A 16,091-nucleotide genomic window follows, 5' to 3' on the forward strand; every position below is an offset into this window, starting at 1 on the left:
GGAAAGACAGGGAAGATGCATCCTTCCCTTTACTTCCTCTTTAAACAAATCTGTCTAATCGCATTTAAAGTACTGTATTATTAACATCTTCACCACTAAATGTTCCATGTCACTAGAAAAATTTATTATTTAACATGAACCCTGTAGCAGTGATAGTGGGTCAATTATTATGAGGATGGCAAAATACCAGGAAAATTCAGGGGTGAAAATGAGTATTTGTCTAGCATACATTACCTGAGATTCAGTTTTGCTCAAGAATAGCAATAAAGCAGACTCACTGAGTAACATGTGACATTGCAAGCAAAAGAAAAATTAGTCTTCACGGGCAAGAGACTGATAAGCTTGAACTGAACAAATGGAAAAATAAAAGTCCTTTTTTTTTTTTTTACTTTGGTGAAGAGGGGTAAATGAACCCTGCAATGTCAGCAACAACAACAAGAAGTTCCTTGAAATATGGGCACATTAATCATCTCAACAACATCTCATTCCAGGCCACATAGAATCACCAGTTCTCAGCTGTTTAAAGGATTTCCCCAGGAAAGAAATAAGTGTTTTTCATACCCAGGTTGTCTTTTTGGTAGGGTTCTTGGAAAAGTCAAGGAAGGGGGACAATGCCAAAATACCACTGGGGTTTAGAACATTGACTTTGTTCCTATAATCTAACAGTAGACTTTTCAAAAAAGCAAAGCCAAAACATTCCTAAAAGACACCCTGCACTTACCAGCTGATTGACTCAACTCTTTCCGTATTATAAATAACCTGACTCTGCAGGAAGTGCTTATCTTTTTAAGAGGCACCTGTGGAGAGCAGAGACCTGTAGATACAGTTTGAGACCTACAAATAGATGGTAAGCGAAAAGAATTGCTCTCATGTGGCTCCTGGCTGGTCACACTCTTCCTGCTTGCCCATGCTTCTGCCAAAGGATGACTGTGGCTGCCTACAAACTACAGCTTCTGTAAAGTGGGAGCACGCAACGGGGATCTTCCAGAAAGGCCTCCAGGACAACTTCTCTGGCTGGTGCTGGGAGGGTGCCTGGGACAGAAGGCAACCCATGCAAAGCGATACCTGCTAAGGCTTGCACAGTGAGCAAACTGAGCCCAAGCTTCCCCCTTAGGTGCTTCCCCTCAGCATTTGAGTCTAGGAACAGGCTTGTGGCAAAATGGGCGAACACGAGGCAGGCTTGGGCTCAAGAGCTTTCTCAGGCTACTTCTCCTTATACAGCAGAGACACAAGTCGGTAAAGAGACCAAAGCCTCGAGTCTCAGAAGTCCTTAAGCTGAAAGTTAGGAAGAGTTAGAAACCAAAATAACCTCTGCCCAAGAAAAGTGACTTTGGGTCTCTTGAGTCCAAAGCCTGTATTCAAATCAGTAGATTCTAGATACTAAGAGAAGGGGGGAAATGCAGGGAAGGGCTTATTGTCTTCTCCTAACTTAGCAATCTTCAACCTGTATGTCCAGAAGCACTATGAGACAAAGATAATTAGCTGATTTCAGACACTGAGCAATTGTATGAACTGCAGAAATATAACCTAACAGCACCCAGTCTCTACATGTTTAAAAGCATCTTTTTATTTGTTAACAACAAAACTGATTGCTGACAGCTGACACTCATGAATGATGGGAGGCTCTGCAACATCTTCTTAAACAAATAAAGAAATCAAAGAGGGTCATTTCCTTCAACAGAATAAACAGCAACACCATACAATATTGCTTGTGCTTGCTGGTTTTGTATGTTTTGTGCGTGTATGTGTATGCATGTGTAACAGCGACTCTCTTCTGTCGACTTTTTTCTGCAAACTATTTACAATTCAGTCTCCCTTGATAAATGCAAGTCTCCACCGTCAGCAATATTTGCTTAGTGTAGCTTAGTCTCTGTAGTTGCAAGCTTCTGAGAGCATAGTGCCTTGAGATACTGCATGAAAGGCACCAAGCTCATGCAAATTGTTGTGGTAATTCCCTGACAGTGCCATCTCTTTGACTTTCACCTCTCATTTTCACTAATGCTCAGAGAAAGCAGTCTGTGCTACCAAGGAGATTCTCTGCATAAACAGCTTAAAAATCTAAAGTACTCAATCAGGCACAGAGACATCATAAAAATAGTCCTACCTCTCACTGCTCTCTGGGAATTTTATGGGAAGGGAAAATTTTGAAATGGCAAAATCTCTTTACAATAAGACATCTCGGTTAGACTGCAGAGATATTAGTGAAGGAGCTCTTCAATGCGAAGAACAGAATCATATGCCAGTGTAAAGTCACTCAAGTCAATGATGATGTCCCAAATTACCCCAGATGAGCAACTGCCACACCCAGTATGTTTGATAAATTACAGCACCAAAGTCATAAATCATAAAGGAGGAGCTTACGTATTAGTCTAGTTCAACCCGGCCCATTGACAACTGACCACACACAGCAGTTAAAATGGAATTAAACTGTACCTTTTCATAAATGAAACTATGGATTGCAAGGACTTCGGGCTGGCATCATTCAACATTATTGACATGAAGGAATACAGCTGAAACATAGTCTGGTCAACATTTTCAATTAGACATATTGAAAATTTTCCTGGGCCTCAGAGCAATAGAAAAGCAAATATTTATGGGAACAGGAAGATTTCTTTCCATTAAAGAAAAACCTCCAAATAGCCATTTAAATAGTGAGAGACTATGGCAGGACTTTGAAGTTTCTCTAAACTTTATGGTCTCTAGCCAGTGGTGAAAATGTTGGTAAGTCACATCGGCATTGAATAGTTATGCTAGCGCTTTGTGTGGATAGGAAATTGGATGGAGTAGAGACATGCTGGGGCTTACCCTGCTCTTCATTCCTCTTCACACTGGTGTTTCTAAGTATCACATCAAGCAGTGATAAATAAGAGCTGTACACGGCATTTTAAAAATAGAATGGAAAACCCAGTTGGTCTTGCAGTCTCCAAAGAATGTTTTACAGTAATAGTTGCCCTTTCATCTATTTACTTGTAGTGACTACTCCTGTGCCCTCCTTCACCTTTGCCAGGGGTCCTGAAAGTATTCCTAGGCATTAGCAGCGAGGAGAGAGCTGCTGCTCTGTCCTTCACCAGACCTCTTCTGGCCAGCGCAGAGCCCCTGCAGCCTTGCGTATCAGTGCAGCAACACGTCTCAGGTTCTGCAACTAGCACTAGGCCTTTAGTGCAGTTTTTTCTTGTGCTGCTTTAAGTAATGAGAGGTTTATGTAGACACGAGCTAAAAAACAAAACTTGTAAGTTCCAAGTCTTCCCATTTGTTAATGCAAGACACGGTTGACTATTACTGAGAATGTGCAGTAAATTATTCCTGAAGCTGAGATTAGAATTCAGGGTGCTCCTTGCTCCAGATTTCTCTACGCTCGGCACCTTCAAGTATGTATTTCTTCATTACATGGAGGCAGAGCAGTTCATTCTTATAGCTCTTCTGCCCTCCTTAGCTGCCCCAAAGCATACTTGCTTTCTCTCCCTCAAGAAAACGACCTCATTTCAGTGGTTTAACCTGATCTGTTTACTTTGCAACAGATCAGGAGCACATAGATAGCCACTTAACACATTTCACCTAAGGGCAACAAATAACTCCTTATGAGAAGTTAACTTGATCACCTATGTTTTTGCAATCTATTTTGTGCCACTACTCTTCCTGTCTAAAACTGTGCAGTCCAGTAAAACAAGCAAAAAAAAAAATTATAATTGTGAATTACTCAGGCTTGAGAGGAGGGAGAAGGGAGGGAGGGAGAGAGGCATTTAAATGCTAAAATGGGAAGAGAGGTAAGAAAGAGAGAGCTTATATTAAGGGAATCCCCAGCGTGGAAGATGCAGGAATTTTTCATGCCCTAAGCACTGTGGTTTAGGACATAACACACAGAGCAGCTCAGAGTGCAGTGGGGCTCAGAAGCAAGGGTCCATCTGCTCAGAACGAATGTGTGCTGCAGGCTTGCTACGCTTTTGCTAAGCGTACACACACACAAATAAATAAAAATCAACTTGCTTTTACAACAAAATGATCAGTCACAAGTGCAAAAACTGTTCATAAATACATGCCTTCTGAAGGGCTCTTTAACAACTCTGCACAGGGATCGTTTTTGACTGAAATGGAGAGGGTGAAGACCATGGGTGTATTCCTTCTCACCTGGTTAATGTGGATAAAACCATCTCCTTCACAACTGTATAGTCTCTAACAGTTTAGGGATGGTTAGCCACAAACCCTATAAAAATAATATGGTCTTGAAATAGCAACTTTTTTTTTTTTTTTTTTGCTCTGTCCTCTTTTACTGGTATATACCAGGCTAGCTTCTCAACTGATGCATATCATCATACCCGTACTAATACCAAACATGTTGCGCCAGTTTACAACCTTCTGAAGATCTGACCCCTCTCTGCTGTCCTGGAAACATATCTGTGGTCTCGCAGAAAGTAATATTATTTTATACACACACAGATGTAGGCGTCCTGCCCCCCCCAGCTCCTATTTAACTCTCTTTTCATCTTGTTTATTTTGTCTTCATGGTTTCAAAGCAAGCTGCACACCCAGCAACAAGCTTGCAGCAAAGAGGCGCACCTTATTTTCAGTGGATGGCCCTTCACAGGGCACATACTACACCCCCAAGGGATTAATGAAGAAGGCCAGGTCAGAGTCTCTACAATTTTAATTTCAGCTTGGCTGTTAGAGGAATTATGCTCAAACTTGTCTTTCCCAGTACAGTTGGAGCAGGCACAGGGATTCACAGGTAGAATGGGAAGATGGAATGTGTGGTGACAGTAGTCACCACCCTGTACCCTGTCTCTCTGCTTCCCCAGAGATGTTGAAAAGCTGTGCACTCCCTTTCCCTACACCCCAAAGATCCAGACAGAGGTGAGGAGGGCAATAACCTGTGTGTCCTGTCCTCTACAATAACCGAGGATAGAGGTTTCTCCTGCTTGCCAGACTCTGAAATGGGCCAGGTGCCTCTTTTCACATTCAGGGAAAGAGACATCAAGCCTCTACACTGAGCTATCAGCCAAGAGGAGACCTAAAAAGTCCTTTAGTGAACAGATGAGGAAGGTCCTGGAGGTAAAAAAAGAGGTGACAACCCATGACTTGCTCCAGGCACTGTTTTCTGAGGACACTTGCCTGGAAGTACCATCTCTACAGTTGTCCTGGTTTTGGCTGGGATAGAGTTAATTTTCTTCCTAGTAGCTGGTGTAGTGCTGTGTTTTGGATTTAGGATGAGAATAATGTTGATAACACGCTGATGTTTTAGTTGTTGCTAAGCAGTGCTTATACCAGGTCAAGGACTTTTCAGCTTCCCATGCTCTGCCAGGTGCACAAGAAGCTGGGAGGGGACACAGCCAGGACAGCTGACCCACACTGGCCAAAGGGCTATTCCATACCATATGACACCATGCTCAGTATAGAAACTGGGGGGAGTTGGCTGGGGAGCAGCGATCGCTGCTCAGGGATGGGATGGGCATTGGTCAGCAGGTGGTGAGCAATTGCATTGTGCATCACTTGTTTTGTGCATTCTTTTATTGATACTATTATTATATTCTCTTCCTCTGCTGTCCTATTAAACTGTCTTTATCTCAAACCACGGGTTTTACTTTTTTTTTCCGATTCTCTCCCCCATCCTGTTGGGGAGGGGGGAGGGTGAGCAAGCGGCTGTGTGGTGCTTAGTTGCCGACTGGGTTTAAACCATGACAACAGTGTATTCGGGCAGTGTGGTGGAGAGAGGCAGAAAGGTCTCCCAAGACAGCTCTGAGACAAACTTGGCCGGACACAACACAGCAGTACCGCACAGTCAGTCGGGCCTGCCTCTCCTCTGGGCTCCTGACTCCCAGCACAGCACCGGGCTAGATCACTTCCAGCACCTAATCTCGTATTTCTGCACCACACCGCAGCGGCTTGCACCAAGCTAGCAGAGGGATCTCTAACACAGCAGTGCCTTGGCTTTCTCCTTCCCCTTCATGCTGTCCCATTCTGCTAAGGTAACCACTGTGCAAGCAAGACAGATGAAGATCAGAGCAAACTCAGGGGTATCCTCAAGTACAACACCCAGAGCCACCAAAATACTGCTGTACGCCCAGCTGGACCGACCTTGCCCTCCCTACTGGCTGTCACAAGGTCACTGTGCTTTGAGTTTTTGACTGGTGTGCCAAAAAACCTGGAACTGCGCCTGTCATTTATAGTACCTTTTCTCAGATGGCTCTCACATGTCTTTATAAACTTTAGTAAATGAGTGTATAAATCACTCTGTCCACCACCAAAGTACAGCTGTCTCTGGGATGATACACAGCAGCTGCTGTAAAACCAGACCGCAGCTCTACACCACAGATTAGGTCAATAAAACATGCTGCATGAGGCAACTGAAATGGTTGGAGGAAGGAAAGGGGACGTGGTGGAGAGCATTTTGTAGTTATAATTACCTGAGTATAAATTTGGCTGAAGAGGGTACTGCGTTTAACACTTGCATATCTGCAAATCAAAGCAGTCTTCCACCACCTGTCAAAACAACCTGACTGTACCATTCCCCATGTTTTGGCCTTCTAAAAGCCCTTCCTTTCAGAAAATTTCAAAGTGCCTTGATAAGAGCAAAGCTGATGTGCTGAGCACAAGCAATAACCTAATAAAATTTCTTAGCAACTGACTTGATAACTAACTGTGAGCCTGTAGCTGCTATGCCCCCTCCCTTCCTCTCCCTTGCATGACAACTGAACATGGCATCTATATATTCCCGGTTTTAAAATAGCTTCTGCTCCCGTAACTTGCAAACCATTTGCATAGATCTTATTTTCTAGGCTAAAAGTAGTTAATTACAGACACTAAGGGGACTGAACTGCTGCATCCTTTTCCTTATTCTGGGATGGGCTCCTTGAGCAGTGCATTGCCCCCCCTGAAATCATGAACTGTTCATAATAGGAAATCTTTTGAAGGATGGGGCTGCACAGATTAGATCTATGAATTTCATGGTATCAAGGACAGCAGATGAATAGTTATTCTTCTCTCTCTCTTCTCCTTGGCCATACAGCCATATATGCATCATCTAAAGCTAAACCTGAAAACTAGTAAAGTATGGGGAAGTGATTTGAAAGGTACTTCCAATCAATATATCACATGGGACAGCATGGTTTGGGATGAGGCCACCAGTTGGGGTTGAGGCACCACACAGACTGTGTACAGCGCTGGCCTGCAAAAATCATATTTAATTGGAGTACCATCTCTCTACACCAGGTTTTAACTTCTCTGCCATGAGTGTCCCTAGCTCCACAACCTCTCCTAGATACTGCAAAAGCTGAAATTATTAGCAAAATATTCCTGATAGAGAACCAAGAGAGTCAAGCTTTATGCATTTGAATTGGATTATTATTGAAATACTACTAATAGTGAGTGACAGCTTAGACAGACCATATACAACATAGCGTCCATTTAGTTCTCTAGCTTGGATCAGGAGCACTCTCATATGCAAGTCTCTTGCACTGGTTCACATGGCAGTCTCCAAGCGCACAGGAAGGGCTCCTTTAACTGCAACTAAACCAGAAGATCGGTCCAACTGCTAAGGGGATTTGGTACACAGGGCCAGACTTGAACTAACCCAAAATAAACTCCTGAGGTGTGTACAGTGTGCACCCAACAGTCCTCACTACCAACTGTGCTAGATGATGAATCTGTGTCTACGGGAGCACACTACTGGTTAACATAGACATAGCCATATACATATACATGATCTCCCTGTGTGAAATCTGTAAGCAATCGGCCGGTTAATGACTGCTTGCAGTCAGCTTTCTATGCACTTACATGGAGAAGTTCACTAATTCAAATCCCCATCTACAGACAGATATGCACGACATCACGTACCTATCATATTGGATACCTCTCCCAGCAATTTCACTTTGGTTTCTTAGGCTGTCAGTTTTCAGGAGCTGGCGAGGAGATGAACCATATTTTCCTTGGGGCTGCATAACAGGGGTTTCTATGTGCAACTCTGCCACCAGTATTAACCAGTAAACTGCACATACTCCAGGCCAAGTTACACCTTCACATCTTTGCAGGCCTTAAGGAAGTCAGTTGAACTAACCAGACACGAGGGCATAATTAGGTCTGCCGTATTTGAATGCAACAAGTAAATAAGCTCCAGCTGGAGTGTTGTAGAGCTAATAACCTAAGAATATAACCCAAGCCCTATAGGTGAGAACGTAACACATCAACGGTTTCATTGTATTGAGTTAACTCACACCAGAGGTACGAAGCATGCACCGAGAAAAAGCTCTGTGGATCAGATTGCGCAGTCCTAACCTCCACTGCTGTCACCCATCTGCACCCTCAGAGCAAAAGCAATCTTAGACGGAGAACCACCATGCTCAGAACCTCGTCATGCAAGACAACAGAAGACATTTATGCTCAGAACCTCGTCATGCAAGACAAAAGAAGACATTTTCTGTGTACACAGATCCTGGCTTTTATGTTTGCACAAGCAAAAGGAGGGAAATGGTAGCTTTTGAATGGGCACACTTTGCATAGTCAAGAATTTTCTATTACCAGCAAAGCAGAAAATTATACAACTCTTTTCTTGTTCTGTAAGTACAGCACAGAGGATGGAATGCATAAAAAGGATGAAACTCCCAAAACTGTATAGTTAAGGCTTTCAGCATGCAAATCCAACAGCTAAAATCCTGCAAGACAGCCATGCCTGGTGTCATTTTATTCCTGTTAGCCTCATGATCCATTATAAAAGAGTTCATGAAAAGAAAAAGACCCTTGATCCGCATTCTCATAACTAACAACTTGTGCAGAGAGTGTAGGGCGGAAGAATGGCTGCTGCATGGTCTGCTAGATATACAAAATATTGTCAACGGTTATCCATAAAACATAAATGCCCTTGGTAAATACAGATATTGAAGGAGAAGTATTTTGAACACAGTATAAGAGAATTAGATATTGTGATTTTTTTTGAAGCATACACATACATTCTGCTGCTGAAGAAAAAAATTAAGTATGAACATTTAAAGCAAAACTTTGCAGTTTATGGTTTGTAAGAACGCTGTTTATGTCCTTACAAAGATCAGTAAATAAAATTGACCACAAAACCAATAAAAGTATCTGGACAAGAGGAAAAAATAGAAATGTGTAGTTGTAGATTCTGGTAACAGCTGGTTTATTTCAATAATGTAAGATATTTTGTAAAGGTTAAGCTTTCACTATGACACAAAGTTTCTGGGCCATCTCTTCAGTTGCTGTAAAGTGACATTATTTAACAGTTTCCAAAAACCTAAATAGTATAGATTAATTTTGAATTTTTGGCTGAAAATATTAATAAGATGTTAATATATGCATACATAACTGAGACAAATAGGGGTCATGCAGGTGCCACAGTGGCATGACGACATTCACATTGCCTTGCTCCCTGCATGAAGCTCCACACCAGCACACCGTACTCACGTGTTTTGCTGAGAACTCATCAATCTCCTGAAGCACCTTCTCCTGGCACTCTGGGTTGGTGGCTAGCAAGTACGTGGCAAAGGACAGTGTGCTAGTGGTGGTCTCGTACCCAGCGATCAGGAACAGGAAAGCTTGACCTGCTATCTCATCCTCCGTTAACGTCTTCTGAACCTTTTCAGATGGGGCCCTGCCAGCAAGAGGCGCCTCGTTCTGTCTGGAAGCGGCAGATGGACTGATCACATCAAAACACCCGGCTGCCAGGGAGTCAGCTGAGTCGCGAGAGTCAAGCATCCACTGAAGAAAATCTCTGCGCCTCTACAGAATACAAGGTGAGAAGAAGCACAAAGAATGGGTCACAGAGCAATGCCTTTACCCATGGGGGATAGAAGGAGAGAGCTGTTTCCTATTTATACTGCCCACTTGGCTCCAGAATGGCCACCAGCTTTTCACTGAACAAGCAGACTTCTATAAATCAGCTGGAAATGCCATCACTAAGAGCCGGTCACTGCTTTCCTCCCAGTGGGATGAGAGTGATCTGCCCCCAATACATAACAGGTACATATTTTCACGGAGGATTGCTAATGGCCAGCTCCATACACAGCTTCTTTCATCCTCAGGGTGAGTTCTTGGCACTTGCCGGAAGCAAGGGGATTGACATAGTCAATGCATGGTCCCATGTGCACCTGCCAAATGGAGGTGGCACAACTCATACTTGGAGGAGTTGGCCCATCTGCTTGGAGGCACCATCCTCATTTGTTCACATGGTCCAAAGCATGAAAGTCACTGTCTAGGTTTAGGGTTGAATCTAAAACAATTTCTGTGCCAGCTTAACAAGACAGGACTAGAAACTGATCTCAGTAAACTGGTGCATCTTTTTATGAGAAAGTACAGTTACGAACACTTGTACCAACATAATAATTTTTTTTTTTTTTTTAAACATATTTGCAGAAACGCATTACAACAGTAAGCATTCTTCTACCATACCACCTGTTTGGGTGCCTTGTCTTTGCAAAATGCCCACTGAATGATTCTACTGTTATGAAAACTGCTTTCTTTCATGCTAGTTTCTGACAGAAAAACTCTAATAAACAGACCTATGGACAAGAGTGAGTTGACTCCAAACCAGACTGGACAGCAAGCTTGATTAGGCTTTGAAATATAACCCAAAAGGTTTGAATTGACTTTTGGGAGTGGGCATAATAGAATTGTGCTGAACCTAAGCCATAAGGCTATGTGATTGATTTTCAATTCCTCAAATACCAACAGAATACATGATAGCTCAAGGACTTAGAAGTGACTGCAGTGCCAGAACATGACAACTTGTGCAGTGGGATGGACAAAAGAAGGGACCAAATCTTTCGTCAAAAGAAAAAAAATGCCCTAAAGCTGTATTTATCTGTTAAAAGAAATCATTTGAATGATTTCTTGGATCTGATGATTGAGAGATAAAGTAGAAAAAGGAAAAGCCAGAGAAAAGGACAGGCAAACAAGATAAGAGTAAGGAAGGACTAATTAATTATAAATGTCAAAGGACTTAATCTGTTTTTTTTTTTTTTCACACGACATGGGAAAAGAGAGCAGTGAGACAACAAAAGAGGAGAAATACTTAGTGTCCTGTGCTTAGCTCTGCTGCCAACAAACTGTCCTGACCAATCTACAGGTAGAAAGGAATGGTTATTTTGAGGTTTGAGTAATACAAGGGATTGGCAACCTGCCCCTTTAACAGCTCCTTCCCTCCAACCCACAGAACCTTTTCATTTTGCACGTGTACATTATGCACCTTGTACCCATGACCACAGTGCATCTTGCACCCTGGTACACCCAAGAATCAATGCTCCAGATAGTAGCCAGTGCCAGTCACTGCACGCTGAAGGACTTTACAAATTGGCCAAACTGCATCAAGGCACGGGATACATGCTTCTGCCTCAGTAAGTGAAGGCACACAAGGCAACATTATACACATTGTGCTCAGTGAATGAGCTCCAGCTCTGAAAATACTTCCTTGTACCTAGACTTAGGCACAATTTCCATATTCAAATTGGCCATGCTTCCCCGGTCTTTCATTTCTAATACGGCAAGCCAAAAGTTGCAGCTGCCCTGCCACAGTCATCCTCCTCCAGCGTGATAGGATACCTCTGCTCTTTTATGTTCCTCTAGACCGGAGGAAACAAGACTTCACGCATACTTCAGCTGTGCATAGCTAAAAAATCTCATTGAACTTTTCCAGGAAGGGCTTTATTCACATTCTGGGAGTCCACGTATTGCACAACTCAGAGTCCGACTCTTTGGCATAGCCTACGCTTCAGGGATTTTCCTGGTACATATATTTGGGTTAGGCCATTTTTTAAATCAAAAAAAAAAAGAACAGTCCGGTTCCAATGTGTTCATTAGTGTGTGGATAGACTAGTCCAGTATAGTAATGAACTGCATCTGTAGAGATAATCCCTTTCTCCATACGACTAGTCATCATCACCTAAACTACCTTTATGACATAAAAATGTATAATTACATTCCTATTCAGTGGAGTTGTAACACTGTAACATACTATAGTTCAAATGGTATAACATTTGGTATGGTTCTGCATTCATCCTTCTCTAGCTGTGAATTTTCTTGTAAACAAACCCATTGCTCTCTGAGGGTTTGCAGTTCCCAGTCATGAGCTGTTAGCTGAGTCTGGTCTTATATTTAGACAATACACTCTCTGGAGACCCTACAAGATGTTTCTCCAGCCTTAGACAAAATCAGGTCCCGGCCTTATACAAAGCATCTGGTTATTGCTATGATAGTAAAGTAATAATCATAATGACTAGTGAATAAAATTTCATTCATGAGAATTTTTTCTGAAAGCAAACTTAATGAATGCTAGCACAAGTGAATATTCCCAAGAATGTACTCTGAAATGCCTCTGTGGCCATTTTGAGGAGCTCTTTTTATTACTTACACAATATATTTGGTTAGGAATTTAAAAGCTTAGCTTGTTGCAGAATCTGTTTATAAGGTCACCCTATGGAGAAACAACTAGATACCTTATCTGTGCCATGTAATTTCTTCACAGGTGAGCAGGGGTTGCTAAAAGCAATGGCTTCATAAACAATCCTTACAAAAACAACATTCATTTGTAAAAACTACTTGAATAATAGTGGGGGAAAAAAAAGTATAAAATTAGAAAGATGCAAGCTTTTTTCAAGATAATTCTACACAGTGGAAGGAGCTATATTTTAGCAAAGCTTCTCTTCCTTATGGTTCATTCTACTTCACTTTAGGCATCAGTATAGAATGCAACATAAAAAATTGTCATCAACCCAAGCGAGAGGAAAGATTTCCAGGGTTATAACCAGTCATAATGAAACATATTTTTTCTTCCGCACCATCAGGATGGAAAAATCACTCTGACTCAAAAACCTAACAATGGCAATAGAGGCAAACGCTAGCATAAAACCAAATATAATTGGACTGTTAAGTGCTGGAAATGAGGAAAAGGTATCTCATGAAAATTCACGGGGGTTTTCTCCACTTCGGTTGACAGCAGAAAAAAAAAAGAAAAGGCAGTTTTTTTCAGTTTGACAACAGACCAGGTACTGACAGTGTCACTGCACAAAAACATTCTCTGGTCATCACATACAGCAGCTGGCTTCCTTTTTCCATCGGGGACATTTGTTTGATTTTCCTCACAAAAAGCAGAAGCCCATAATAGCCTCTATCCTGTCCTCTGACACTTGCATAGTTATGTTACAATGGCCTCAGAAACAAGTTCCTGCTTCAAAAGAATGGCGTGCCAGTGCGACGGACTCTTGTTTTGCCCCCATATAACACAGAGCCTATCATTAAGCCAATGAAAATTGAATGGAAAGCTACTATTTGAAAAAATCTAATTTGAATGCAGTATGGGACAGGGTGCACGTCTAACTTGGTGGTGACACAGACATCCCCTTTGAAATATATAATAAGACAAGCCCCGCTTTCAGCTTCCCCAAGATAGACACCTTGCAATATATTTCCTGACACCAGTGTTCTGGGCCCTATCATTTCTCTCATTAGTCTCCTTAAACATCACCTGGCCATGCAGAGAAATCATTCTGCACAGAACTGTAACGAGCTATGTGCTACACACTGGAAGAATAGATGTGTGCTATACTGGGGAAGGCCAATCCAGCAGTATCTATCACCCCTCCTCAAATCACTGCTTTTAAGTTTTGCAACTGTCAGAAGAAGAGAGATATATCACTCACATGCATGATGTATCACGACTTTTCTCACAGGAGGCAAGGGTCCTGGGCAGGGGGGATGTCTCCAGCTCTTTCCATCCTAAACAGGGAACTGTGTTTTCATATCTAAGATTGATGTACCAGCTGACCTTTTGGCAAATTCACCACTGCTTTGGGGATCCAGGGGACCCTTGGGTTATGCTTTTGGTAGAGGGATTGAGCCATTCAACTCCTCTGCAAGGTGAAGCCAAAAATTACTTAAGGAAAACTACCAAATGTGTATCAGCTGGAATTCTTGTTCTTAATGCTGGGATTTCAGTTGTGTTTTCTGCAAACTAAATGCAAATTTTGCACCACTCTGATAGTTCAGGTCCCCATTTTGAGTTCAAAAGAGCCCAGAACTACAAAAAGCAACTTCAAGATGAATCAAGGAATCAAACTAGATGACATAATCGGTTGGTATTCTGTAAAGCACTTGGTGTGGTGCAAAAGTCATACAAATGTGATGCTGCTAATATAATACCACTCACAATAAACTGTGCAGACCCTCCTAGCCTTTCTCAAATGCTCTGATGGCAGCTCAAAAAAGCAGGAGCTAAGCTTCAGAATCCTTATCTAACAGATAGAAAGCTCACATCTCATATTATTTCAGTTTCCTACAAATGCACAAACACTGCTGTATTATTTTCTATCCAGGTCACTTTTTGTATGTTTGGTTTAGCAACCATCTTTTTAGGTGAGACAAATCTGTGTCACCCTGAAGTTATCAGTAAAGCACTGCAGTAGCTACCCAGATCTTTTTGAAAAAGAAGCACAAAATGCAGTCCCACTAAAACTATCATTTTGCCAAACTGCTTTGAAAGGATCAGATTCAACCTCTCCCTAACACTTGCAGGTTTCATTTGGTTCCTCAGTGAAATCACAAAAAAGCCAGTCTCTCTGCCAATACATCCAGTCCTAAAACATTTCAGAGAGATGGTCCTTTTGCCTTGTGCTTGAACCCAGAAGCTGGAATAAACTGGGAGGCCAGAGCTGACAGCCCTCAAATTTGTGCGTCTGAAGGTTGAGGGCATGGTGCTCTCACGGGTGACGCTCAGCTCTGGAAGGACCTGGAGTCTGTTGAACTGCAGGGTACGGCCGCTGTTCGAGAGCGGCTGGGAGGCTTTCGGTCTGGCAGAAAAAACTCTTTTGTTTGCATTTGTTAACGTCAGCTGGTGAAACTACTGTAATGTTTTTATTGTAAATGGGCTGAATGTCTGCGGGCAGGCACGTCTTACAAAGCAATATAACTTGCATTGAAAACCTGCGTAAATTTAAAGCAAAAAAAAAAAATCTCACTGAGTGCCCACTTGGAAAGTGGAGCAGCCTTTTGCCAGCCTGGCCTGATCTTAACATTTGTAGTGAAACCCCAGACTGAGAAGATTTTGTATAACTTTGGACTTGTTCTGATATTTTCATATATTATCATCACTAAACTCCTATGCGAGTTTCTGGCAGTAGTTCACAGCAATGAGGGAGCACTGTGAGTGTTCAATGACACGGCATTTGATGTCAGAAGCCACAGCAATGCCTTTGCTTTCTGCTTGAAAGAAAAAAGAAGTGTCCCTACAATAATGTTGCAAAAATGCTACACGAAATGCTGAGCAGGCCCAGAAGGTGCAGGTACGTCAGCAAATTGATGAAAGCACCTGAACATGGAAAGTATTAAACATGGTAACAAAACATATCTTCTACATGTGACCAATGTTCCTTTAAATATTAAAAAAAACAAGAGTAAGTAAGTGTAAATTCAAGTATGACACGGATTTTATTGGCTGAGTTTGCCACTAAATCTGCAGAGTGGCCGATATGAATTACCGGTTAAAGCACTGAGCTCCGCAGAAGCTGGGATGCTTAAAGCTGCACTCCCTCTTCTGCCTTTAAAACACAGTTATAACTGGTGCAGCTTCTCCATCTGTAAAATCGGTACAACACGCATCAAATCTTGTAAAACCCCATGAGGAAAAGCTAATGATGATCTCAGAAAACCCTTTAAGACCTAGGATGAAAACAGATTTACACAGACTCAAAGAGTTTAAGGCAAAAGCACCATCACATGGCGGAAAGAGGCCTGGAAGGAACTCAGCAAGCTCTCTACTCCATCCCCTTGCCACGAGGCAGCATCAGCCAAAGCAACACTGACAGCTGTTTGTCTAACCTGTTCTTAAAAACCCAGCCAAACTCCAGCTTCCCACAGCCTCCCCAGGCAGTCCACCCCAGCACTGAACCATTTTCGTCACTGGAGAGGTTTCCCCTCCTCCAGCGAGTCCCTGCAGATGTTGCAGATCATTAGATTTCACCCAGCTACACCCGTAACGTCTGAGGCTCCACAACCTTTACTTGTATATGTGTCTCTCTCTATACATATATTACTTCAGTAGGTCTTTAACAAAGCATGCTGATAATCATACCGCTGAAAAATAAAAAACTATTTTCACG

The 16,091-nt window shown here is 42.3% G+C and overlaps 1 protein-coding gene across 4 annotated transcripts in view; it reads right to left on the bottom strand.

Annotated features, from left to right (window-relative positions):
• The window catches only part of TBXAS1 (thromboxane A synthase 1), a 247,856-nt gene that overhangs the window by 60,923 nt on the left and 170,842 nt on the right, over positions 1-16,091 (bottom strand). For all 4 annotated transcript variants that reach the window (XM_075503014.1, XM_075503023.1, XM_075503006.1 and 1 more), the window contains one exon: positions 9,409-9,723. In XM_075503014.1, coding sequence (XP_075359129.1) covers positions 9,409-9,723 — 315 coding nt within the window. The remainder of the gene's footprint in view (positions 1-9,408; positions 9,724-16,091) is intronic.

This window comes from Mycteria americana, chromosome 1, assembly GCF_035582795.1.
Source record: "Mycteria americana isolate JAX WOST 10 ecotype Jacksonville Zoo and Gardens chromosome 1, USCA_MyAme_1.0, whole genome shotgun sequence".
Taxonomy (NCBI): domain Eukaryota; kingdom Metazoa; phylum Chordata; class Aves; order Ciconiiformes; family Ciconiidae; genus Mycteria; species Mycteria americana.